Raw genomic sequence first — 24372 nt, 5'->3', positions numbered from 1 at the left:
AGAGCAGAGATCACTCAGCAGAATCTGTCTTTTGTTGAAACTTTTTCTTTTTTTTTTTTAAGGACCAAACTGAGGGCCTCACATGTGCTAGGCAGTGCTGTACTGCTGAGCCACAGCCCCCAGCAGTGCACTAACTTTTATTCTGCATTAAAGAAGGCTCACGCGCAAATGGTTACCTGATTAGATGCCTTGCTTGAGTATAACTTAATATGTAATTAAATCTTCTAGATTTTAATTTTTTTAAAAATTTATCTTCTTGATGTTTTGGTGGCACTGGGGTTTGAACTTGCTACCTCTTGCTTGCTAGGCAGGAGCTCTACCACTTAAGCCATGTCTCTAGTCCTAGATTTTTAAAGTTTCTAAGTAAGTACCACCTATCCATAACAAACAAACACAAGTCTTTAGCTGGTTCAAGTAGGGGTTAAGAAAATGGATTAAAATTAAAAAAAATAAACACCCAAAAGCCAAAAAACTCAACGGTCCCTGTGTTGAAGGCAGTTTGGCTTCTCAAAGGAAGAGCCAAATCTCACTGTCTAGATTTTTCTCCCATATGGAAAACACTTGCTGGCATTCAGGAACCTTTATATGGGTCTTCAGTTACAGCCACATTTCACCTTCGATTCAGTTTTGCTTCTGGGCCTCTGTGAGGTGTAGACTAACCTCTTTTAGAGTCAAGGACTATGGTGTTGTCATTGTCAACCTTAATGGATGAGGACAGGTTCTGTTACTTGAGTATATGCTAAAACCCAAACAAGTAACAAAACCAACTTCAACTGGGCCTAGGATATTCAGTAACAGGCCAGAATTAGAGGGTGGACCAATTGGGAGCTTCCAAGGTCATCCTTTCTGGGTATCTTTAGAATTGCATTTTCGTTTTTTGGAATCCTTTTGTTGGTATCAGATCTCAGCCTCCCACAGCAGTGACAGGGCCGTGCCTGTGCATGTATCTTCTGTTTTGCAGACAGATGCATTCCAGAAGCCCGTTCCATTGGAGCAGCATCCTGACTACGCAGAATATATCTTCCACCCGATGGACCTTTGCACATTGGAAAAGGTTGGCGTCCATGAAAGAGCCTCATAGTTGTGGAGATGGCTAAGGGTCCTCCCTCACTTCCCATGCCTGTCTCCAGTTAGATTGCTCACATGCATTTGTGTGCTCCCTTTTTATGTGCCTAGAAGAGCTCTCCACCTTCCACTTCCTTCCTCTGTAACATTCTTCCAAGGACTGCAGTGAAACGTTGAGACCCACTGACTGTAATTCAGTGAGCGATTCTGGCTTTTTACCTGAATGCTTCTGAGAATTAGCAGGTTGATTATTGATTGATTGGAGTCATGCTTGCCTGGTTCTTTTGGAGGTGCTAATGGGCGCAGCAGGAGGGAAGAAGAGCAAATTAAGATGTGGCTCCTCAGACTTGACTTACTCCACTCATAGCGCTCTTTCTTTACTGCCTGAAGGTGTTTTTGAAAGTTCATGTTAAAATTATGTGCTGGAAATTATACTTTGTGTATCTCATCCCAGCTCTGATTGCAAACTGTTAGCCGCAAAGTGTGGGGAGCGAGAAGCAGGCAGGAAGAGGAAACAGTATTCCACGTTGTGTGCATGGATAGCCCCCCAAACAGTACATCCCAGTCTTTTTGATAATTACACATGGTTATGGTGTAGAGGGTGGCGAGGGGAGGGAGGAAAGCATTCCAAAAAGATATGGTTATAACCTTTGCTTCATACTTGGAATAGGCTCCTGAATATTACAGTGCCTCAGTTTCCTCTTGTGCAAAGTGAAGACAATCATAAGTACTTCACTGGCTTTCCATAAAGGATGTGACACTCTGGGACCTATTAATACATAATATGCAAATACATGTCACTGGGAGGAGCTGCTTGATAAATGTAGCAGCTTCAGATGAGAAGTTTCGAGTCACTGTGATATATTTGACGGGTGTATTTTTATCGGGTTATAGATCTCAAAAGCAATAGCATCTTGGGAAACGAATAGACCATTAATTAATTTGGCCAGTGACTGCCAAGAAGGTTACACGAGGATTCAGGTGTTACTGACTGGGGCTTCTGTCAACTCACTGGTGATTATGCTCGTGGCTTCTCTCCCTAGAACGCTAAAAAGAAAATGTATGGCTGCACGGAAGCCTTCCTGGCTGACGCCAAGTGGATTTTGCACAACTGCATCATTTATAACGGGGGTGAGTGGCTGAGCGGTTCTGAAGGAAGGGAGCTTGCTGTGTGTGCTGCTCGTCCCCTGCCCTTTATTAAAAACCAGGCTCTGCTCTCACGTACCAGCCACGCCTGAGATACCTGGACAGAGATTGCTACCATGTGAAAGGAGACTATGACCACCTGCATTAGGCACGAGCTGACATCTATAGTGTCTCCATGCTGTGTGGTGCCACTGTCCCTTGCGGTCATTTTGAAAGTTCTTATTTTGTTTGTCATTCAGGCATTTATTGTGGAATCAGTGCTCTACCCTTGAGCTACGTTCCTAGCTCTACAAGTCTTTATTGTAACATGTACGTCCAGTGACTTTGACCGATCGTAGCCATAGCACCAAAGAAGGTCTGGCTTGGTGCAGTCTCACCTGACCCTGCCCAGTTCACTCAGTTCTCTAAAAGGAACTATTCTGCTTTTCTGGGAATGGAGTTTTTACCTGTCCTAGAGAGCATCCTCTTGTGTGTCTGGCGGTTTCACACACTCACATCACTGGGATTCATCCGTGTTGCTGTGTATGAGTATTTTTTGTTTTTTTTTAATTGCTGAATGCTTTTTATTTTTTCAGCATACCACAGTTGACCATTCACCTTGAAGCTCATGAATATTTAGGTTATTTTCACCTTTGGACTGTTGGGAACTTTTTGTACACTTTTTGTGGACATAATATTTTTGTTTCTCTTGGATAAACACCTAGAAGTGGTGCTGGACCATCAATAGGTTTATCTTCAACTTGATAAGACGTTTTGCCTAATGGTTTTTCTTTTTTTTTCTCATGGCACTGGGGTTTGAACTCATACTTCATGCTTGCTAGGCAGGCGCTCTACCACTTGAGCCACTTGGCTAGTGTACCCTACTGTTTTTGCAAAGTGGTTGTCGTCTTACCCTCCCCAATGGGTTCGTGAAGTCCTAGTTGCTCTATATCCTTGTCAACACTTGGTGTTTCCTGTGTTTTTGATTTTCACTATTCTTGAAGGTACAAAATGGTACCGTGGTTTTAATTTGTCTTTCTCCAATGACTTTGGTATTATCTTTTCATGTAATTAATAATTTACTTTTTCAGAAGGGGTAAAATATCCTAGTCTTTGTGCTCATTTCAAAAACTGGGCATAGATATATCTATCTATACATATAGGTATGTATATATATAAAATATATAAAAAATAATATATATGTATATGTATTTTTTTATCATTGAGTTACAGGAGTTCTTTGTATTTGGGGTAGTTTTGCCAGCTGTATTTTTGAGGATAATGGAAGAGAACTTCCATTTCACCTTTCTGGTCTCTTTTCTCCTGTCCCATCTTTCCCTGCAGCCTTCTCTGTGTACCTTCCAGCCAGGTAAATCTTTTAGCATCCTGGTCACCCTGTTCTGGTTCCCAGGCATCTTGTTCTCAGTGCTTCCTGCTATCATACTCACTCCCTTGCTCTCTTCACTTTGATGGCTACTAAAGGAAAACTTTATTCTGAGTCTCTCAGTCCTCTGAGAGGCCTTCTCTCACGGCCCAGCCAGGGAGCGTTTATCATACTTTCTGAATGATGCTGCTTTTACTTGATTGAGTTCCTCACTAGGATTATAACCCCCAAGGGCAGGCATAGTGTCTTCTTCCCTAGTATAGACCTTAGCCAATGTTTAAGAAAAACTGTGTGAGTTTGTGCGGATCTGCTTTAAGCACACATACTGCATTATTGAGTCCTCAGAGGCGGGGAAGGGAGAAGGGCTCAGAGGCACTAGAGACTGAGAATTTCTGGAAAGATTATAAGTTCACATGTATAGGATGACACATTATCACATCCTAGAAACAGATGAAGAGGATTAGGTGGAAGGAAAACCCTAGCTCAGGCCAGGAGGGCTACTGGCCGTGCTGTGGATTATGGAGGACAGGGGACTCCTGGTCTAGAGAGGCCCTCTGTTGGTGGTGCCTATGTCTTGTTGGTTGTGGAGTTCCAGATCTAAGGTGTTTTCAAGGCAAGCCAGAAATCTAGGTATTGTGTGTGTGTAAACTATTCTTGCCAACTTCACAATTTTGAAGATAAAGGAGTTAAGCTTTAGGCCTGGGGCCCGGTGCTCACTGCATTAGCTGAGTTCTCATGGAGGCACAGAGTCCCGACCTTGATGTTAGTCCTTAATGAAATGTGAGCATCCTTACCTGTTTGTGGTTATGGCTTCCTGAGGAGGCTGTGGGAAGACCAGGTACACCAGAGCTACTCGGTGACACCCCCTTCTCTTCTTGGCTCTTGGTCTGGGTTAAGGCTTCTTTCTACTAATCGGAGCCTGTAGAAAGCCAACGCGTTTTTCACGTATTCACCCATGATCTGTAGGGAACCCACACCACTCGCTTCGTTTCAGAGAGGAGATGTGGAGGTGTCAACTTCAGCTGGATGTCGATGAGTAAAGTCAATAATTTGAACCAGTATTAACACTTGTGGGTTTTAGTCTTTAAGCACTGAACTGGGGAGGAGAATAAGTTAAGGTTGTTAACAGAAGCGTAGGCCTGAGGTGGGGTGTTACAGTATTTCCCTAGAGTTAATCCTATTTTCTTATCCCTCTAGGAAATCACAAATTGACGCAGATAGCAAAAGTAGTCATCAAAATCTGTGAGCATGAGGTATGTGGTTCCCGCCCGCTGTCCTGGTGGAGGTGTGGGGAGCTGACCGGTCCACTTGCAGTGTCTGAGTGGGTGGCTGTGGGGATTTTGGGATTTGTTGAAGCACAGACAGCACCCCCACTGTTCAAGCAGTGAAAGCAGCAAAGAGGGGACCCTGGTTGTAAGAGACCCTTAACCTCAGCTGTAGTTCAGTTTTAGCTTTCACTCTGATGTCATGGCCAAGCACCCAGCATCCTGAGTTTTCTTGGTTACCTGGATAGAGCCCATCGTTTTTTATCACGGCCTCACAACAGGAGCATGGAGTCAGTGGCTTTTTGGTCTTCTTACAGAGGAAGTTTGGGTTTTGAGGAATGTGGGATGGCCTGGAGTATGTGTCATCAGTGAGCTTGTTGGGCTAGTGAGCTGTGAGGCTCTGGTGTTTGTGGGACAAGATGGCAAAAAAAATGGTGGGAAGGAGGCTTTCTTCATTAAATCCCTATTGTATGAATAAAAAGGAGGCATGATAGCGTTTGACCTGCCTGTGTGCTTTCTTCCTTCTTTATTCCTTCCTTCCCTCCATCATTCGTAAAGAAAGCCTATATTCCCACCCAGCACTTGGGAGGCAGGGGCAAAAGGATCATTGCAAATTGGAGGCTAGACTTTGGCCTCTTTTTCTGCCATTGTAACATAAAGTGGGGGTAACAGCAGGCCTGCGAGGAGTGAGTTGATCCTATGGAACACTTAGAATGCTCCCAGCATGCTTTGAATCTTTGGTAAGTGTTAACTTGTGTAGGTTCTCATGTCATTTTTCTCATTTAGTTTCTATGTTTACCTGCGTGGTAGGTGCTGCCATCAGCCCTGCCCTACTGAGAAAGTGGAGGAGACCTGGGGGAGTCACTGAGCTAAAAATGGTGCTGTCCAAATTCAGATCAAGGAGCCTCCAGCCACTGGTTCTAAGTCTTTCCTTCCTCTAGGGGCATGTACTATTTTAAAAGGGAAAAGGACAGTGACTAACTATGTTGTTGAGTTTTCTGATTGTCACTTGTGGAAATAGAGTAGGGTACTGTGGGATGAAATAATAGCTCTGGACAGTACGGCATAGGAATTGAATGTGGCTTGTGGTGGGGCCAGAATGGCTGGAAGGGTTGGGGAGCAAAGCTCCAACGATGAGCTCAGAGAGGTGGGTCTGGACCAGCTTGCACATGGCCTTGAAGGAACTTACCAGATGTTTAGGGTTTACTGTTAGTTTCTCATGGGGACTGTAGTGTACATCCTAGATCCCTGTAGCAGCCCCCTGGTTGTAACAACCGAAAATGTCTGCAGATGCTGACAAATGGTCCTCAGGGTTGGGAACGGGGTGAACCTGTTGGGCAGAACTACTTGTATGATTGGAAGTCACTGAGAGCTTTTAGCAGGAGAAGGCCAAGCTCAGAGTGCTGTTTATAAAAGGTGGCTCTGGTGCTTTGTGGGCAAGACTGGAGGCTGGGATGCCTTGGGGAGTCAGCTGTTGACTTGGTTTAGAGAGTGGTGGTGGCTTAGATGAGGGGGAACTTTGGGAATGGGTAATGGTTGGATGCATCTCCAAGGTCTTCCCACTGTGGGACTTTTTTAGTTAATTTTTTTTTTTGTGGTTCTGGGGTTTGAACTCAGGGCCTGTACCTTGAGCCACTCCACTAGCTCTTTTTTGTGATGTGTTTTTTTTTTTCAAGCTAGGGTCTTGTGAACCATTTTCTCGGGCTGGCTTCAAACCACGATCTTCTGATCTCTGCCTCCTGAGTAGCTAGAGTTACAGGCGTGAGCCATCAGTGTCCAGCTTTTTTAAGTTAATCTTATTCTTCAAAACCATCAAGTAAGCCCAGCGTGGTGATACATACCTGTAATCCCAGGAGGCTAAGGCAGGAGGATCAGAAATTAAAGGCCAGCCTTGGCTATATTGTGAGACCCTGAAGGAAAGAAAAAGAAAAATCAGTCTTCCAAATAGAAGTACAGACACTTAAAGAAAGAAAATTCAGCAAGTGCTTACTGAGGGCCGCCAGCTGTGAGGCCTGCAGGGTGACATATTCTAATGTATTTTTGCTTTACAGATGAATGAAATTGAAGTCTGTCCAGAATGTTATCTAGCTGCTTGCCAAAAACGAGACAACTGGTTTTGTGAGCCTTGTGTAAGTTGGATTTACTTATTTCATTTTCTGAACTCTGTGCTTTTGATGGCTGCCCCAATACAGGGGGCTTATGAGATAAAAGTTTTAAAATTATGTTTGTTTTTTTTTTAACTGATAAAGATATGGCCAAGTGGATGTAATTCAGGTGGGATAAACTCTTGGGCAGAACGGTCACATGACAGAGCTAGCGTCTGTTACTGGGTTGATCAGCTAGAGCAAACTGTTAAGATGCCATGTCAAATGAGCCCAGGAGAGGTGGGATGTCACAGAACATGCTAAAGCCAGATGAGTTTTGAGTGGCTGTGTCATTTATAAGTTTATGGGTCTGTTTTAAGAAGTTTGGAAAGGTTTTTCTGGAAGAGTGTTATAGTGTCTTGAGACCATGGTTCATGGAAAGCCATCCTAGTTGGGCATTGAATCCAGGACCTGGTGTTTTGCAGAGAGCAGTGCACTGGTGTGGGCTGGAGTGACTGTATGAAGGAGTGAGGGCAGAGGGTTGGAGAGAGCAAGACTGGGCAGAGGGTTGGAGAGAGCAAGGGGAGAATCCAAACATACCTCAGGTCTCTTCTTGCCTTGGAGAGAAACACCTGAGTTTTCAAAGCTCTGTGGAGCCCCCTAAGGTGTCAAGGGAGCTCATGCCATTCCTTACGTGCTATGTACATTTAGTTCAAACTTAAGAGAGTGTGGTTGTGACATCTCCATAGGGCACAGAAAAGTGGGGATCGAAGCCTTGTTGTGTTAGCATTCAATTCTTCTCTATCTCACTATTTAAGTCTCTCCCCAACTTTGCCCAGGAGTCATGGCCACACACTGCCTAGGGAATTCACACCATTTGGTGAGCCCTGCTTGAAATTGTTCTCGTTGCATTCCTAGCTCCCTGCCTTAGCCTCAGATACCACACTCCACTGTGTATCTTGCTGCTAAATGTGTGCAAATTCTGGATTTTGTTTTTCTTCTAGAGCAATCCACATCCATTGGTCTGGGCAAAGCTGAAGGGTTTTCCATTCTGGCCTGCCAAAGCTCTGAGAGATAAGGATGGGCAGGTCGATGCCCGTTTCTTTGGACAACATGACAGGTGGGAGTTCAAAACCATCTTTGAACTTGTTGCTTCTGCTGAACCTTTCATACTTTCATTGGATCAGATAAGGGGTGGAGGGGATGGCTCTTACTGTAATTTTTTAAAAAGTAAATTGCTCCTTTTAGTACCTGGCATGGCTATGATACCTATCATGGGTCTTGTAGTCATAAAATATTTTCTATGCTGTGCTAAGTAAGCCTAGTAATGTGTGGGCTTCAAATTTTCATGTATATTAGAAAATGATCTTGCTTTAGTAATTCTGTCGAAGAAACCAGAGTTGGAATGAGTTTTGTGGCTATTTTAAGTGCTGCTGTTCTTTTTCTTTTTGGAATTTTCTGGAGTAAATTAAACCTCTGCAAATTGCTTTTCAAAATAATGCTTTCAGGGATCAGAAGTGTTTTCCTGGATTGCCTGTAAATGACTCTCTCAGCACTGTGTGGAGTAGTTCCCCTCCTGTTCCCTTTTCTCTGTAGTTAAAATGGGAAATTATAAGGGAATGCTGTTTTGACAGATGCGAGCCTCTGCCCTCCCCTTTCCCTATGCACATGCACATGGCACAGTGAATTACTGCAGTTAATAGCACTTCCCTGTAGAGCTGAGCCCCTGCATGCCTGAGAACCACAGGTGGACGGGGATGAGCAGCAGTTAACATCCCAGCTCCCTCTTAGCAAGTTACGCTTTGATTAAGTGAGGCAAGGGCTTTTCCAAAGCCCCCCTGAGCAGTTGGAGTGTGTGAGCTCTAGGGGAAACTGTTTAAATATGTAAACTAAAATTATATACCCACACAGAATAAATAGAAAGTACAGCTTACGTTTTTAAATAACACTCTCTTTGTTAAATGTGCTCGAGGTCCTGCAGATGAAAAGTGTGAGTTGTAGAGTAACTTCTGGGCGTCCTCGCAGTGCCTTGTCTGCAGACACAGTGCAAATGAGCCGAGGTGGTACTGGGGTCTGTGGGAAGTCCAGGAGACCCTCTTAGCCACGGCTCTATGGCTCCAAGGAGGCTGCCATTGAGGAAAAACAGCAAATGAGTTCAGGACTCTAAAGTACTCAAATTTCCCTATTCTGTGTGCACAGTAGGTCTGAACATCCATAACTTGAAACTGCATGGAGTAGGCTATGATACTGCCATAAAAATAACTGTCAGAAACTAGATCTTACTCCGTGCTCCTCTTATCCAGTGCTTCAGGTACTGCCCAACTTCCACTAAAAATATGCTGCCTTTCAGCAGATCCAAAAATTTTCACTTTTTCAATTCATTTTAACAAGTCACGTGCTCTTTTTGGGTCGGGAGGACCATCAGCATAACTTTTACCTTGTTTTTTTGGGCACCATCTGCTTTTTGAGAGTCAGAGTGTCACAACATTAATGGCAGGGAAGCACTCAGTAGATCGTACATGGTTTAGGCACAGCTGACGATAATGTGGGGCTCACTGAGAGCTTCTGCGCATCGGCTGAGCTGTGAAGTGTATGTGCATGAATTCAAAATTCTTTTGTTTTTGAAATTTCTTTTGATTTGAAAAATAATCATCATTTTTGGGGCCCAGCTTGGTCAAAAGCGAGTGTAGTAAATCCATGAATAAAGCTGACTTCCAGATCACACTTTGATTTGACAACTCTGAAGTCCATGTATTTCTCCATTTAAAGAAATACCCATGTGGTGCCTGCCCAGGCTGTGTAGGTGCTGGGCAGTTAGTAGGCAGGTACTGTCTTCCACTTCCAGCAAATCCACTTCTGGGTCGAGGCTCAGGCAGGATGGGCCCAGGACGAGTGTGCAGGGAATGGTGGCAAACTGTGTGTCTTGAACTGGGTTTAGGAAGGAGAGGATGTGGGAGATAGGATCAAGGAGGTGGGCAGAGTTTTTAATTGGAAGTTTCTACACCATCTGCCTCTTCATCAGCGCAGTAAGTGTAAACCATCTTGATGGTTTAGGATTCTTTCTCTGTGGGTAGCATTGTGTGGGTATAGATAGTAGGACATCATTGGGGGGCAGGCACAAAGCCAAGTGCCCCATGCAGCAAATGCATCCAGACCCTCAGGGTTGATGAATCGCTCCCTTTGCTGTGACCACCCTGTAGACACCTCTTATTCCTTACCTGCCGGTCAACCATCAAAGATGGCCTAGGTAGTAGGAAGGGCAGGCATGAGCATTGCTGTATGTAGAGGCTCTTTCCCGAAACCATTTAGCCAGGCAGGGCATGGGGGAGCATGCCTGTAATTCCAGTGGAAACAAGAGGATTGAGAGTTTGAGGCCAGCAAGGCAAAATGTAACTTGAGACTGTCTTAAAATACAAACAAAAGAGCTAGGGGCACAGCTTAAGTAGTAGAGAACTTGCCTCATTTGTGGAAGGCCCTGGGTTCAATCCTCAGTACTGTGAAAAACAAACATACCTCCAAGCTTAGCACTTGGCTCTGGCTGGGAGCTGGCAGAAGGGCTCTGTGTTTGTTTATGAGCATTTCCTAAGACCTCTTAGAATCTGTCCTGTTCTCTGTTCTCTGGAGGGGACTGTGCCACCCTGTGGGTTTCACTTGGGGTAAGGAGTCCCATCGAAGGGTTGCTAAAGACAGTGCACAGTGGTGTGGTGACAGAACCTTGGAGAAGTTTAGCATGTGTTGTTCGGTGAAGGCCTCCCCGGAGGAGGTCTTGGTTCTGGGTGACTGCCCTTCTTCCCCAGAGTCTTAAAGCAGAGGAGGCTCTGCTAAGACCCAGGAGCACAATGGCTGGAGACGCAGGGTGGAGACTGAGGGAGGTGGGCGAGGATCAAGGTGCAGTGTGCTGTCCTTTCTCAGGGAGCTCACTTGGGGTGGGTGGCAGGAGGTGGAGCCAAAGCGTCAGCCTGAACTTGGGTAAGCCAACTGGGTCAGGACAGCAGGATAAAAACTGTCCCAGGAATCCATGAGCTGGTTGTCAAGTTAATCCATGTTAGATTAAGCCTGGGGAGGTGCTTGCACAATTCAAGCCATGTTCTGAACAGTCATACATTTTTGTCCTTTAAAAGAGATTTAAAAAAAAATTTTAGACACATATGCACAGTTAATGTAAAAATACAGGAACTATTTTATTAAATGCTTAAGAGCTTCAAGAAGAAAGCTGCCATCAATCAAATCTCTACAACATACACAGAAAATGTTTTACATGCTCTTTTGCAAAAGCCGCTTTTGTCTCAGTTTTACCAGAAAACTAAGGCCCAAATAAGCCAATGCCCCATCGGGGGCACTCAGCTGGGACACAGCCAGGCCGGTTAGAACTGAGATTGTCTGACTCCAGCACTGGACGTCTGAGGCCTGCTGCTGTGGGACGTCTTGTGACCTGTCCCTCCCCGAGGCATTGTATGGTAAAGCAAATCTAATTTTCCTTCAAGTATTTCCTGGGCTTGCTCTTAGGAGAAGAAACACTTTCCTGCCAAGGTCCCCTTCAAGGCACTTGAGAACCTTCGAGGAAGCAGTTACAGTCTTGAAGTCAGACAAAAGCCTGGGGAGCCCAGGTCAGAAGACTGTGACCACTGGCTGAGAAGCCCGTGGTTGGGCCGGGCACTGGCTCGAGTCCATCGTATTGGCTTCTTTTGACTGTCCTCCAGATTGGGACCATCCTCCGTTTTCCTGAGGCTGGCTTGAGATGTCTCTGACCGGGACAGCCCTGGGGACCCTGGCTCCTTCTCAGATCGTCCTGTTTAGCCCTGTCTAGCCAGGATCTCTGCTCTTCCCAGGATTAAGAGTTTGTTCGCATTCTTCCCCCTCCTTCCTCCTCAGGGCTGGCAATGGGGGCCTCAGGTCTCAGCACAAGGGTGGCTCTGGGCCATAGGAGAAGCTGGTAATTCCAGCACTCTGAGAGCAGCTAGATGTTTTAGGGATGTTCAGTCATAGTCAGCCTGTGGGCTGAGTTCTCCATGCATGAGCCTTATTTCTTCAGGGTTGTTTCCTCTGAAAATGAGGCCACATCAAAGAAGAACCTCCTTGTCTCTACTTCTCTTATAAGCATGGGAAGACTGGGTAGGGAGGTGGAGGGCACAAACTCTTCAGGGTAAAGTCTACTTTTGCAAACTATCTCAAGTTCAGAAACAAGCATCTGCAGGGGGTGGGGGACACACTTGTAACCCTCACACTCAGCAGGCCGAGGCAGGAGGATCTGGAGTTTGAGGCCAGCCAGGGCTGAGTAGTGAGACCCTGTCTCAAAAACAAAACAAAAATAAACAAAAATGTGTACTGCCTCCTAGGAATAGAGTTTTGCAAAGTTTACCTCCAGTCCTGTTTAGGTCAAAGAACACTCTATCCGTGTGCAGTGAGGAGATATCTGGGAATAACATACAGTGGAGGTGCAGTGACTCTTTCCTGATTCTCCACCAGCTGAAAACCAAAGGGATTTACTGTGTTTTTAATGGATTAAAATGACTAAGTCGGCAGAATCTTTTAATATCTTCACGCAGTTTTGTTGTCCTTATGGCAGAGCGTGTCTGTTAAAGAGGATCGTTAATTAACCATTCAAACCAAGTCCTTTATTTAAAAGGAGTATGCACTTAAGAATGTTGGCAAACATGCCTGGCTAATTTGGTTTGCATTAAGAGTGAAAGAACAACAATCTTGGAAATTACTAAAGTTGACTTGAGCTCTCTTTCTCTTTTGCCCTCCTAGGGCCTGGGTTCCGATAAATAATTGCTACCTCATGTCCAAAGAAATTCCCTTTTCTGTGAAAAAGACCAAGAGCATCTTCAACAGCGCCATGCAAGAGATGGAGGTGTATGTGGACAACATCCGCAGGAAGTTTGGGGTTTTTAATTACTCTCCATTCAGGACACCCTACACACCCAATAGCCAGTACCAAATGCTGCTGGATCCCACCAACCCCAGTGCTGGCACTGCCAAGATAGATAAGCAGGAAAAGGTCAAGCTCAATTTTGACATGACGGCCTCCCCCAAGATCCTCATGAGCAAGCCCATGCTGAGTGGGGGCACAGGCCGCAGGATTTCCTTATCGGATATGCCTCGCTCACCCATGAGCACAAACTCTTCTGTGCACACGGGCTCTGATGTGGAGCAGGACTCAGAGAAGAAGGCCACATCCAGCCACTTCAGCGCCAGTGAGGAGTCCATGGATTTCCTTGATAAGAGCACAGGTCAGCTCTGGGTGGGAGAGGGGGTCAGGAGCAGCTTGAACCATGGGTGGTTACTGTCGAAGCAGGCGAGCACCGTGGAAGTGAAAGGGACCTGCAGGGGGCTTTGCCCCTGTTAAATGAGCAGCTAGGTGGAATTCTTCCTGTTAGGGACAGAAAGATGGGAAGAGTGTTCACAAAAGGCCAGCTGCAGATCATTTGTCATTCCTAGAAGTGTCCCAGCACTCTAGGGGTTGAGGCAGGAAGATTGAGAGTTCAAGGCCAGCCTGGGCTGTATAGTGAGACTCTTGTCTTAAAAATAATGTTTTTTTTTTTTTAAATTTGAAGTAAAATTTCCAATTGTTAAGTGTCAGATCAAAATATCTTAGGATGTTTTCTAGAATGAATAAAGCATACGTACAGGTCAAATCATCAGTCTCCCTCTCCCTCCCTGTTTTCTCTCTCTCTTTCTCCTCCCTCTTCCCCGCTCAGGGCTTCAAGAGACTCCCAAGTTCTGAAGATAAATCCATGGGTGGCAGTCTTAGTGAACTGCTGTGAACTCAGTGCTACCCCATTTCTGCTGTACATGACTTCAGGGGAGGAGCAGACACTATGCCCTCGGTCCTGTGGCTTTTGGTTCTTCATGATAACAGCTGCAGTTCTGACTTGGGGCTCTGTGGTCCTCCAGGTTCACGGTTGAGCTGTGCAGCTTTGTTTTAGGGTTGGCCTAGCTGTGTTGACACAGTTTCAGAAAAATCTTCCCCCTTGCCCCTTTGTTTCTGACCCAGGTCCTTAAAAGCCCAGCCTTACTTTTATTCCATGAAATGATTCCATGTAAAAGAAGTTCACAAAACAAACCCACTGCCTGAACTTTCATCGATGGACCTTTTTACCATATTTTGTTATGTACTTAAATATTAAACCAGCAACTTAGCTTGTTTTTGAGCGCCTGTGCTCACGCCTGTATGATCAGGAGGATGTAGTGTAAAACCAGCCCAGGCAAACAGTTTGTGAGACCCTATCTGGGAAAAAAAACCCATTAAGGTGGAGTGTCTCAAGGTGTAGGTCTCACGGGGCAGTGAAGGGGTGTAGGGGAGTGCTGGTTGTGTTTTTATTTTTTTTTACAAATTTTTTTGGCAGTTCTGGGGACTGAACCCAGGGGTCTCGCACTTGCTAAGCAGGCACTCTACCACTTGAGCCACATTCCCAGTTTCTTTCTTACTTCGCGTGAAATCAGTATCTAACTGGTACAGTAAATAAAACATGTTGGTGTGTAAACCACCATTGGTTCTCCTGCACTGCATCTCAAAGAAACAGTTTACATGTGAACTTGCATTTGCGTTTAACTTTCCATCAACCTCCTCAGGAGGGACAAAAGGACAACCGACTTCATGACACAGTTCCTTCACCTTTGAGTGACTTATTTTTAGGTGAGAAGTTAGTGGATTCCCTATATCAGTATACTTCAAGGTCCCTGTCTGAAAATATAACCCCTTTACCCCAACATGTACTGGGGACATTTTGATAGTCATGAGTTAGTCAGTCACATAGTGCAAGAAGAGGGGCAACACTCAGGATCATTTTAATCTGATTTGTAAACATTTTAGGCCTTTGAGGCCTTTTTTTGCAGCTCTAGCCCTCTCCTCCCCCAACCATTAGCTTAGCTTGCTGGCCACACAGGAACAGGTGGTGTAGCTTTGACCTGTGGGCCCAAGTTTGTCAACCACTATCATGGACCATGCGTGACCAAAGAACTCTAGTCACTTCTCTGTTTTACAGAGGTAGGCAGAGCGTGAGATGGGGTTGCCCAAGTCCCTACAGCCGGGTCCTAAATCCTGTTTTCTTTCCACTGCACCCTACTGCCCTCTGCTGTTTGTAGTGATGTTAGCTTCTGATGGAAGGAGGAGCGGGTCTGTATTAAACAGCCCCATGATGAAGTATCATACAATTGCCACAAACTGTGCTTTATCCAAAATTGTGTAAAAAAAAAAAAAAAAAGTTGTCATGTCATAGGTTCCAACAGCCCTGTAAGGAGTTTTCAGCAGTGGAAATTTTGTGACTGGCAGCATGAACCTACAAGTTGAAATAAGTTACTACATAAACCTTCTACGATTGGTTAGAAAGCCGCCTTTTGTTTGGGGACTGGAGAGCTCGGTCCTGTGCCTGTCATCTTTAGGACTGGATTTAGCTATCTTAAGAAACACTTTGCTAAGCTGGAAGCTCACAGCATGCTGGAATCCTACCGTCTTGATGCCAAAGTGCTCTACCTTCCCAGTGATTCTCCTGCTTTCTCTGTTATGTGACCTGGCCAGAATGGATGCTTCAGCAATATTTGCTTCCAGGATCTAATATGTGTTAGGATGACATCCTGGGCCTGGCTTTTGCCCCCTTCCAAGCTCATGAGCCTTTGGTGTTTGACTTCCACTGTGGGGCCCCCATTAGGGAGAAGGGTAAGCTTTTTCATGTGCTCCTTTTTATTTTATTTTATTTATTTTTTAAAATAGGGAACGTTTCACGAATTTGTGTGTCATCCTTGTGCAGGGGCCACGCTAATCTTCTCTGTATCGCTCCAATTTTAGTATATGTGCTGCCGAAGTGAGCCATGTGCTCCTTTTTACTGTGAAGTCAATACTTTCACCATAAATTATTGTTCGTTACGAAAACTGGCATCACTAATAATCCCATCTCTTATGGTTGTTCCCTAGAAGATGTTGTTTTGGGGCCATTTGAAGGGGAACAGTACTGGGATTTGAATTCAGATGCTTTACCATTTGAGCCAACTCACACCCTTTTTCCTTTAGTTATTTTTCAGGTAGGGTCTTAGTTTTTGCCTGGGCTGGCCTGGACTACCATCTTCGTGTTTAAGCCTCCCACTTAGCTATGTTGACAGGTGCACACCACCAACACCCAGCTTTATTGATTGACATAGGGTCTTACTAATTCCCCACCCCACCCTTCCACTGGCCTCAAATTGTGATCCTCCTGATCTGTCTTCTGAGTAGCTGGGATTACAGGTGAGAGCCACTGTGCCTGGCCTCGGGTAATTACATGCCATACTACTGAGTTCCAAAGGGGCCAAGCAGGAATGGAATTGAGTGAGGCTGGCCAGTGATAGGGTGTGGGGAGAAAGGCAGAACAGCATTTCCTTGTCACGATCTGTTACAGATGTGTGCCTGTGTGCACACACCTGACCAACTCTTCCCCAGATGGTACTCCTCTTGTGATACAGGATGCAAACTAGCTTTCTGTTCCTTTGCATCTTACTATAAAAGAGCTGCTGGGAACTCACTAATGGGTAATGACCTGTAACTCTCAAAATGCTGAGCTAGTGAGAGAGATTGAAACCTTTTCCTCTAGCTGGTCCTTGCTAAGTGGGAATGAGGGCTCAGTATGTCCAGGTACTGATATCTCAGAAGAACCCTCAAATACCTCAGCTTTTTTATATTGGCTCAAAAAATTAATTTCTTTCTTTTTTTTGGAGACAAGTCTTACTATATAGCCCAGGCTTAAACTTGCTACCTCCTGCCTCAGCCTCCCAAGTACAGACATAATAGGTGTGTGCCAACCATGTGCGGCCTCAGTTAAAAAAAATTCTCTATCCCACATCAAATGCATCTGTGAACTGCTTAGTTCATCGCCTGTTGGCGATACCTGGAGTAGACTGCAGAGTTTTTTGAGCTTGAGCTTGTTTGCTATTTTTTGAGGCAGGGTGTTGCTATGTTGCCCTGGCCTCCCCAGCAGCTGAGACTGCACCTGGCATTGTAAGCTTGTTTTCTGAGGTCTCCATATTAGTAAGTCACTCTGCAAAACAGCTCTTCTCCATCATCTCTTAGACTATCCTAGGCCGTCTGGGAAGTGCTCTGCTGTGTGGTTCATCCATACGCAGCGCTGCTCAGCATTGTGCAGAGTATGGTCCTTGGAGCACCTTTTCAGCTTTAATAAGTTGAGGAAATTAAGTTCAAACCGTTGCCTCTCTATCCCCCCACTGCTGAGCGGTGTGGGAAGGAAGGAGTACTTTTTTCTGATTGAATTCCTGGCCTCCTGGTTCATGTGCTCTTGGTATAGCACTTAGCACAGGCTAAAATTTTGTAAATGTAGATAACAATGTGCTTTAGCCCACACTTGGTGAATTGAACATCAAAATGTAAGATCTGATTAAATTATTTGACTTCAAAGCCAATTATTTCTTCCTTTGGGCAAGATGTATGGTTTTATAAAAGGATTGGCACCCATTTCAAAGTTTAATGAAATGAACATTTCCAAATGTCTTTCTGCTTTTGCAAATGCCTGAGTGATTTAAAGCAGTGGGTCTCCACCCAGCGCTATTGATGTCTGGGCTGGGAGGTTCTCTGTTGTGGGGCTGCCCTGGGCACTGTTGATGTTGAGTGGCGTCCCTGGCCTCTGCCCACTGAATGCCAGCAGCCCCCATCACACACACTGTGGCTGATAGAAATGCCAAGTGTCCCCTTGGGAGCAGAATTACCTCTTCTAGATCCTACAAAAACTAGAGATTTAATGTCTCCTGGTTTAGAATTTTGCACTGGTGTCATAACTCTAATGGTGTAATGTTCATCTTTGAAGCTCTTCTGTATTTATATAGAATTTTGTATGATTTTTTCCTGAGCATTAATTACTCCTTTTAAAATTTAATATTCTAAAACAAATAGCACATAATTCCACTCTTAGAGGTGACTGTTAGGGTTGGGTGTACCTTCAGATTTTTCATTGTAGATAATCATGTTGATAATGGTAACAGTAATAACTTTGATTGTTTTTTGAGACAGTGTCTACCCAGGTTGGCCTCAAACTTGATCCTCCTGCCTGAGCCTCCTGAGTGCTTGAATTACACGCATGTACCACCATGCCTGGCTCATAACTTTTTTGCTATTCTATATTATGGAACGAGATTGTACTGAGCTGCTTCTTTGAATCTTTGACAATTTCCTCTGTCATTGTGTCTGCATATTTCAATGTGCTATGTCCTCGTTAACACTAACTCCCAATGTACTAGGCACTTTTGGAAACATTACATTTTATGTGTCCCTGTAGATAGCCCCATAGGAAGCTGGGTGCTGGTGGCTCACACTTGTAATCCTAGCTACCTTTGGAGACTGAGATCAGGAGGATTGTAGTTCAAGGCCAGACTTGGGCAAATAATTCACAAGACCCCATCTCCAAAATAACCACAACAGAATGGACTAGAGGTATGGCTCAAGCAATAGAGTGCCTGCTTTGCAAACCTCACTGGAGGAATCAAAACTACAGGAATTCCTTTCCCTTCATTTACACTTTTTCACATTAAATATATTTTTGTACCTCTCTTAAAGATGTTCACTCCTAGCTGGGCACCGGTGGCTCATGCCTATAATCCTAGCTACTTAGGAGGCAGCGAGCAAGAAGATTGAGGTTCAAAGCCAGCCTAGGCAAATAGTTAGAGAGACCCTACTTCAAAGATACCCATTGCATACACAAAAAAGGGCTGGTGGAGTGGCTTAAGGTGTAGGCCCTGAGTTCAATCTCCAGTACCGCCAAAAAAACCCCAAAAAACCAAAGATGTTCGCGTCCCAAAAAACCAGAATAAAAGTAATTTTAAGAAGAGCAAAGTGGCAGAATGTTCTAGGTAGAACAAAAGCACAGTAATCTAAATACCTCTACTTGATTTTCTTTTTTTTTTTGCAAGTTAGGAGTAATGAATGCACTTGGTAAAAATGAACAAAAAACAACATTATAGCAGTTATAGATATAAAAGAGAAAAGCCTGATTACTGCTATGCTATGAGGTCCTAGTTTTTCTCCAAAATTTAGTGCTGTTAACTTTTTATGGAGCATACTTCTAGAAGAAAACAGATACATCTTCACTTGAGGAAAGAGGTGCACACGCTTTTAAAAGTAGTTATATGCAGGAGTGTTCTGGACACACCTGCTTTTCCCCTTCTCTTTTTGTGGAGCAGCTCTGCTCCGTTCCTTTTAAGGATCCATTCCATGATTCACTTAGCTGGTCTTGAGTACACAGACATGCGTTCCTTCCAGTTCTTTCTCTGTGATGACTCTTGTGTGTACACTGTATCCTGCAGCATCTCTGCCTGCTTTCCCAGAGTTCCCAGCACGGAAACTTGGGGGTCTGTGGATTTGTAAACTTTAGTTTTTAAAGCTTTTTAGTTATCAGTAACACCTAGGTGTTCTCCCTTTTATACTTTGTGTTTCTCCTTTCCCTATCCTCAGCCTCACTGGGCGTTAGTTTTTGGAGTAAGTTTACCATGCACGTGGAAAGGGTTAAGGATGTATGTATGTATGGATGGATGGATGGTTTTTGTTGCGCTCAGTGATCTCTTCACGTTATTGGCTGTCATGTTTTTCTGTTTCTATCTTTGGTCTGCTAGTCATACTCTTAGCACACGTTATATAGTAGCTGCATAATATGGAGGAGATTGTTTAAGTTGGTATGGAAAAGAGTTTAGTCAGTTTTTGTTGGTTGTTACCACGTTCATTGTTCGTTACAATTACAGTATTGAGAAGAGAAATGGAGACCTTGTTCTTTAATGAATCATTTCACATGCTTTCTCATTCAGTAAATGGACTAAGTGCCTGGCATATATCAGGTGGTGACACAAACGCCTGGCAGCCCCAAGGATTCTGATGTCATGGAGCTGACATTCTCATGGCCAGAGGGGGTCAGTAAACAGGAGTCACCTTGACTTTGTTAGGTGTGCCACAAGGGAGAGCTCTGAGGAACCGATGTTTGAGCTGAGACCCGAATAGGTGGAAGAGGAGCCGATGCCACCTTGCATGGGTGTGGAGCCTCCCTGGAGAAGTTGGGTATAAAAGGCTTGAGGTAGCAACAGTCTTGATCCCAGCTTGAAGGTTGGTGTGGCTGGAGAGTCCAGAGCAGACAGGAAAGGTCAGATATGAAGTCAGAGAGTAACCCAAATCTTATTGTGGGGGCCAGGACACCTCTGGAAGACGACATATATGTGTGTACTCTCTTCTGTGTTTGAGAGCTGTTCCTGGCTACTGTGTGGAAGCCAGTCTGGGAGTGGGGTGCTGCGACAGGTGGTGGACCTGGGAAGTGCTGGCAGGGGTTCAGTGGGACATAATGGGCAGGCCCAGGGCTTCCCTGTTGATTTCCCAGCATTCCCCCCAAGGAGCCATTGGACACCTTTCCCTAATCGTTCTATGAGTTTTTCTTTCAGAGGTGAAATTCATGTAACGTAAAAATAACTGTTCACATCTGTCCTCTCAGCTACTGGGGAGGCAGGGGCAAGAGAATTGCCAGTTGGACAGCCTGGTCAAAATCAGCAAGACTGTATCTCAAGAACAAAAATATAAAACAAAGTGGAGTAGGGGCCTGGCTGAAGTAATGGAGAGCCCTTGCTTAACACGCCGAGGCCCCAGCTTCTATCTCCAGTACCAATCAAATTCACCATTTTAAAGAGCCTGGTGTCATGCCACGCAGCCACCACCTTTTTGTAGTTCTGTGACAGTTCCATCACTCTAGAACAAAACCTACCACCTGCTAGGTGGTTGCTTACCACCTTCCACCCCATCACCGCCCCTGGCAGTCCACACTCCTTTGTGCAAATCACCCCTTGGCCTTGTCATTTGCGTGGGATCACGCTGCGTGACTCTTGTGTTGGAACGCTCATGTCTGGCTTCTTTCACTTAGCTTGATGGCTTCCAGGATCGCAACAAAGATGAAAGCACCATTCCCTTTCATGACTCAGTACATCCCATTGTGTCGATCTGTCCGTCTATTGGACACTCACCTTGTTTCAGTGAACATTTGTTGTGAGGAGTTGACTAACCTGTCTTCGAGTCCTTATGGGTATGAGTGGAGGCGTGCCCTCCCGTGAGATTTGATGAGTATCCCTTATTTGATATGCTTGGGACCAGAAGTGATTTGCATAATACTTGCATATGTATGAGATCTCTTGCAGATGCGACTCAAACCTAAACACTTAATTCGTTTGTGTTTCATGTACCCCTTACAACTGTAAGAGTCAAGTAGGAGTGGTGGTGTAGCCCAGTGGTAGAACACAGACCCTGGGTTTCATGTCCAGCACCAGAAAAGAAAAAGTTCACATTTTGGAACATTTTCGGATTTTCGAATTATGGATGCCGCTCTGTATTGCACATCGGCTTATGTACTGCGAGTCCATCTGTGCTTTCTAGGTAAAGGAGTGCTGAGACTTTCTTCATCCCCTAAGAACCCCCTACCCTCTGCAGTTGAGAAGGACAGGGTGGTAGCAGTGGAGGCAGTAGTGAGCACAGGGATTTGGGATATGTCTTGGAAGTGGAGTGCAGAGGCCTTGAGGAAGAGTTGGGTAAATTGAGGCAGAGTACACGCCAGGAGTTGAGGTGTTCAACCTTGAACTATCCGGTGGGTGGTCATAGCGTTGACAGATACTAGGAGGACAGTCTCACTGGGGGGTGGGCCTGGGAGCTGTCTCTCAGGGAGATGCAGGTGGGGCCTGTGGGTGGCCAGGTGATCCTAAGGCCACTCTCTTAACTGATTCCATGAAGCTTTGCATCCCGATACCTTGTGGGGGATGGGGACTGCTCCTTTCCACAGAAACCAGTGTCTTCATCCACCCTTGTTCTTGACATATCTGAGTGTTATGTCTAAAAAAATGTTTGAAAAATGTTTGTAATTTAAAACAGGCTTTTTTTCTTTTTCTTTTTTTTTTTTTTTTTGGTAGTACTGGGGTTTGAACTTGGGACCTCACACTTGCTAGGCAGGCCCTCTACCACTTGAGTCATTCTGCCAGCCCCTTTTAGTGTCAGGTATCTTTGAGATAGGGTCTTGCACTATTTGCTTGGACTGGCCTCAAACCTCAATCCTCCTGGTCTCTGTCTCCTGAGTAACTAAGATTACAGGCATGAGCCACTGTGCCTCATTGATGAAATTTGAAAGAGCCCCAGCAGATTCTGAGCAGCAGCTAGGAGGTGAAGAGGTGGCTCAGTGGTAGAGCACGTGCCTAGCTCACACAATTAAGACTCTACTTAGGTTCTTGCTGAAGTCCCCTGCAGGAGCACAAGTAGGGACCACTCTCCTAGACACCTCACCTTTTCCTTGACCCCTTGAGTGGGGAAACGGGGCTCACTTGGGTGGGTTCTATGTGCAGCGGCAGCTTTGAGTATTTTCTTGTTTTCCTTCCTGCTGCACTTCACAGCTCGGGTGCACCCTCTGTTCTCTGTTCCCAAGCAGTGCTTTCGAGAGTGCAGTGGGCCTCCTGGTAGTTTTGCTAGTTTGCTTAAGAGAGTGCAGTTAGAAAAGCCCTGGTCTTTAGTCATCACGGGGAGTACATTGCATGATTTTAGCTACCAGTTCTCTTCTGGAAGCAGGTTTGACATGAAGGATTTGGGAAATCCTCACAGAAAAGATGTCATTGGTAATATTTCGCAAAAGACACCGTATTTACTAGTGTTACTCATGTAACAAGTATTCTAGTTCTATTTGTCCCAATACCCATGGTGGCAATAATATAATAGCAGTACCCATTGGCAGTGGTGGTGATAATAACTGAAACAGCCCCCAGGTGGAGGGATCTTGCACGCCGGGTTCTGTGCAGGCTGTCTGCTAATTCCTACAGTAGAACAGGTTAAATTTAGTGTTTTTTAAGATTTAATTGTCAAAACAGTTTCTAATGTTTTTGTGTACTTGCTAAGCCCTAGTGGGCCTGGGTTAGCTAGTCTAACCCCTCTCCCTGCCTTTTCTAGAGAAGATGAAGGGTTCCCAGGTCTGCTTCCTGTGTAGGTTTCTCAGCACTGGTGACATTTGTGCCATTTATGGGGGTTGTCCTGTGAATTTAGGGCATTTATCAGTGTCCTTGCTCACTTGGCAGTAGTCGCCCCTCTCCTCTATCACAGCAATCAAAATTGCCTGCACACATTGCAAGGTGGGAGCAGTGGCTTATTTTATGGCTGAAAACCTCTGGTTCAGATGGTGACTCCAAAGCCTTCAAGGTTACCCTTAACCTTGGAAAGTGGAAAATAAGCTACACGAATAGCCAGCAGCACTGTGGCACTTCCCACACGCAGGACACCGGTCACAATAACCTGTGGGTGTGTGTGTGGGGCAGGGGGGTGCCTGTGTCATCACACGATTGGAGCCCCTCCTTCTGGCTGCCATGGCTGGGATTTGAACCCCCAGCATCTGCCTCCTGACCCTTCTTGAGTCCAGGCCCTCTTCGTCTAGTTTTTGCCACAGTATTACATTAAAAGGAACGTAGCATCCTAGCCCTGGGGCCAAGACAGGCTTGTGTCTGCTGGCATCTGCACTGGTGCAGGTCTAACTCACTGCCAGTGCAGGGCAGCCCCATTTGGAAGTGAGGAAGCTGAGGCATGGAGTGCTTTCAAGGTCCCTGAGTGACTAGATTCCTATTCCCTTTGCTGCCCACTGCTTCCTGTTAGGACCAGATCACCCGAACATCCATGTTTCTCACTCACCGTAGACAAGGTGGTCATTTCATTGTTTGCCAGGCCCCAGACCCAGCTGGTTTTAAAAGGGCCTGGGGAGCGTGAGGCAGGGCAGTCCCAACCCTGCCGGGACCAGGGCAGGACAGGGCCAGGGCAGGATTTGAAGGGTCCTTCTGAGGCTCTTGGCCCCTGAGTGCTCATTTTTATAAAACAAATGCTCTGGTCTCCATCCTCCTCGTCCCACCCAGTGAAGTCAGGACAAGCAGGTAGTGGGTCGTTTAAAGGTAAGTTTAAAAGCCTCTGACATAGGGACTGTTCTCTGTCATCCTGTAGAAGTTTGAAACACAATAAGGAGGGGTAATTTACCAATGTCTCCACACTCCATCTGGTGCTGAGTTTAGCTTCCTGTAACCTTAGAGCCTTTGAGACCTCCCCTGTGGCTGGGTTGGTCACCAGCAGGTGTAGGCCATGTGTGAGCCACCCTTGGCCATGCCACATGCAAGCGTGAGTGCAAGGGGCTGGTTCAATCACTGTTTATTTTGAGATTTACGCCTGAGAATGGGCCAAACCAATTTCAGTGGCAGCTTAGACGATTTGTCTTAGAGTTTTGTGTTTAACAGAAAAGCTGGGAGGCTGACTTCCTTGTGGCTTTAATGGTTTAACATTGGGTAAAGCCCTTTGCTGGAGATAAACGGTTGGCTCTCCCTAGCCCACCCCCTCCACAATGCTGAAATGAAGTCCACTTCACACCTTCTCTCCCCTCCCCAGTTCCACACCTGTGAATTTGACTTGTTTACTGGTTTATAAAGCTGGCTTCTAACAGTG

At 45.4% G+C, this 24372-nt stretch overlaps 1 protein-coding gene and 1 non-coding gene across 37 annotated transcripts in view; one reads left to right on the top strand and one right to left on the bottom strand.

Annotated features, from left to right (window-relative positions):
- The window catches only part of Zmynd8 (zinc finger MYND-type containing 8), a 105189-nt gene that overhangs the window by 45096 nt on the left and 35721 nt on the right, over positions 1–24372 (top strand). For all 36 annotated transcript variants that reach the window (XM_074074947.1, XM_074074929.1, XM_074074921.1 and 33 more), the window contains 6 exons: positions 962–1054; positions 2109–2196; positions 4772–4827; positions 6891–6968; positions 7928–8043; positions 12675–13156. In XM_074074947.1, the coding sequence (XP_073931048.1) occupies positions 962–1054; positions 2109–2196; positions 4772–4827; positions 6891–6968; positions 7928–8043; positions 12675–13156 (913 nt within the window). The remainder of the gene's footprint in view (positions 1–961; positions 1055–2108; positions 2197–4771; positions 4828–6890; positions 6969–7927; positions 8044–12674; positions 13157–24372) is intronic.
- On the bottom strand, positions 15629–15733 carry LOC141423566 (U6 spliceosomal RNA). The gene has a single exon (XR_012448411.1). It is a non-coding gene; the product is annotated as a U6 spliceosomal RNA (small nuclear RNA).

Source organism: Castor canadensis, chromosome 5, assembly GCF_047511655.1.
Source record: "Castor canadensis chromosome 5, mCasCan1.hap1v2, whole genome shotgun sequence".
Lineage (NCBI taxonomy): Eukaryota > Metazoa > Chordata > Mammalia > Rodentia > Castoridae > Castor > Castor canadensis.
This window is presented reverse-complemented; position numbering and strand designations above follow the sequence as displayed.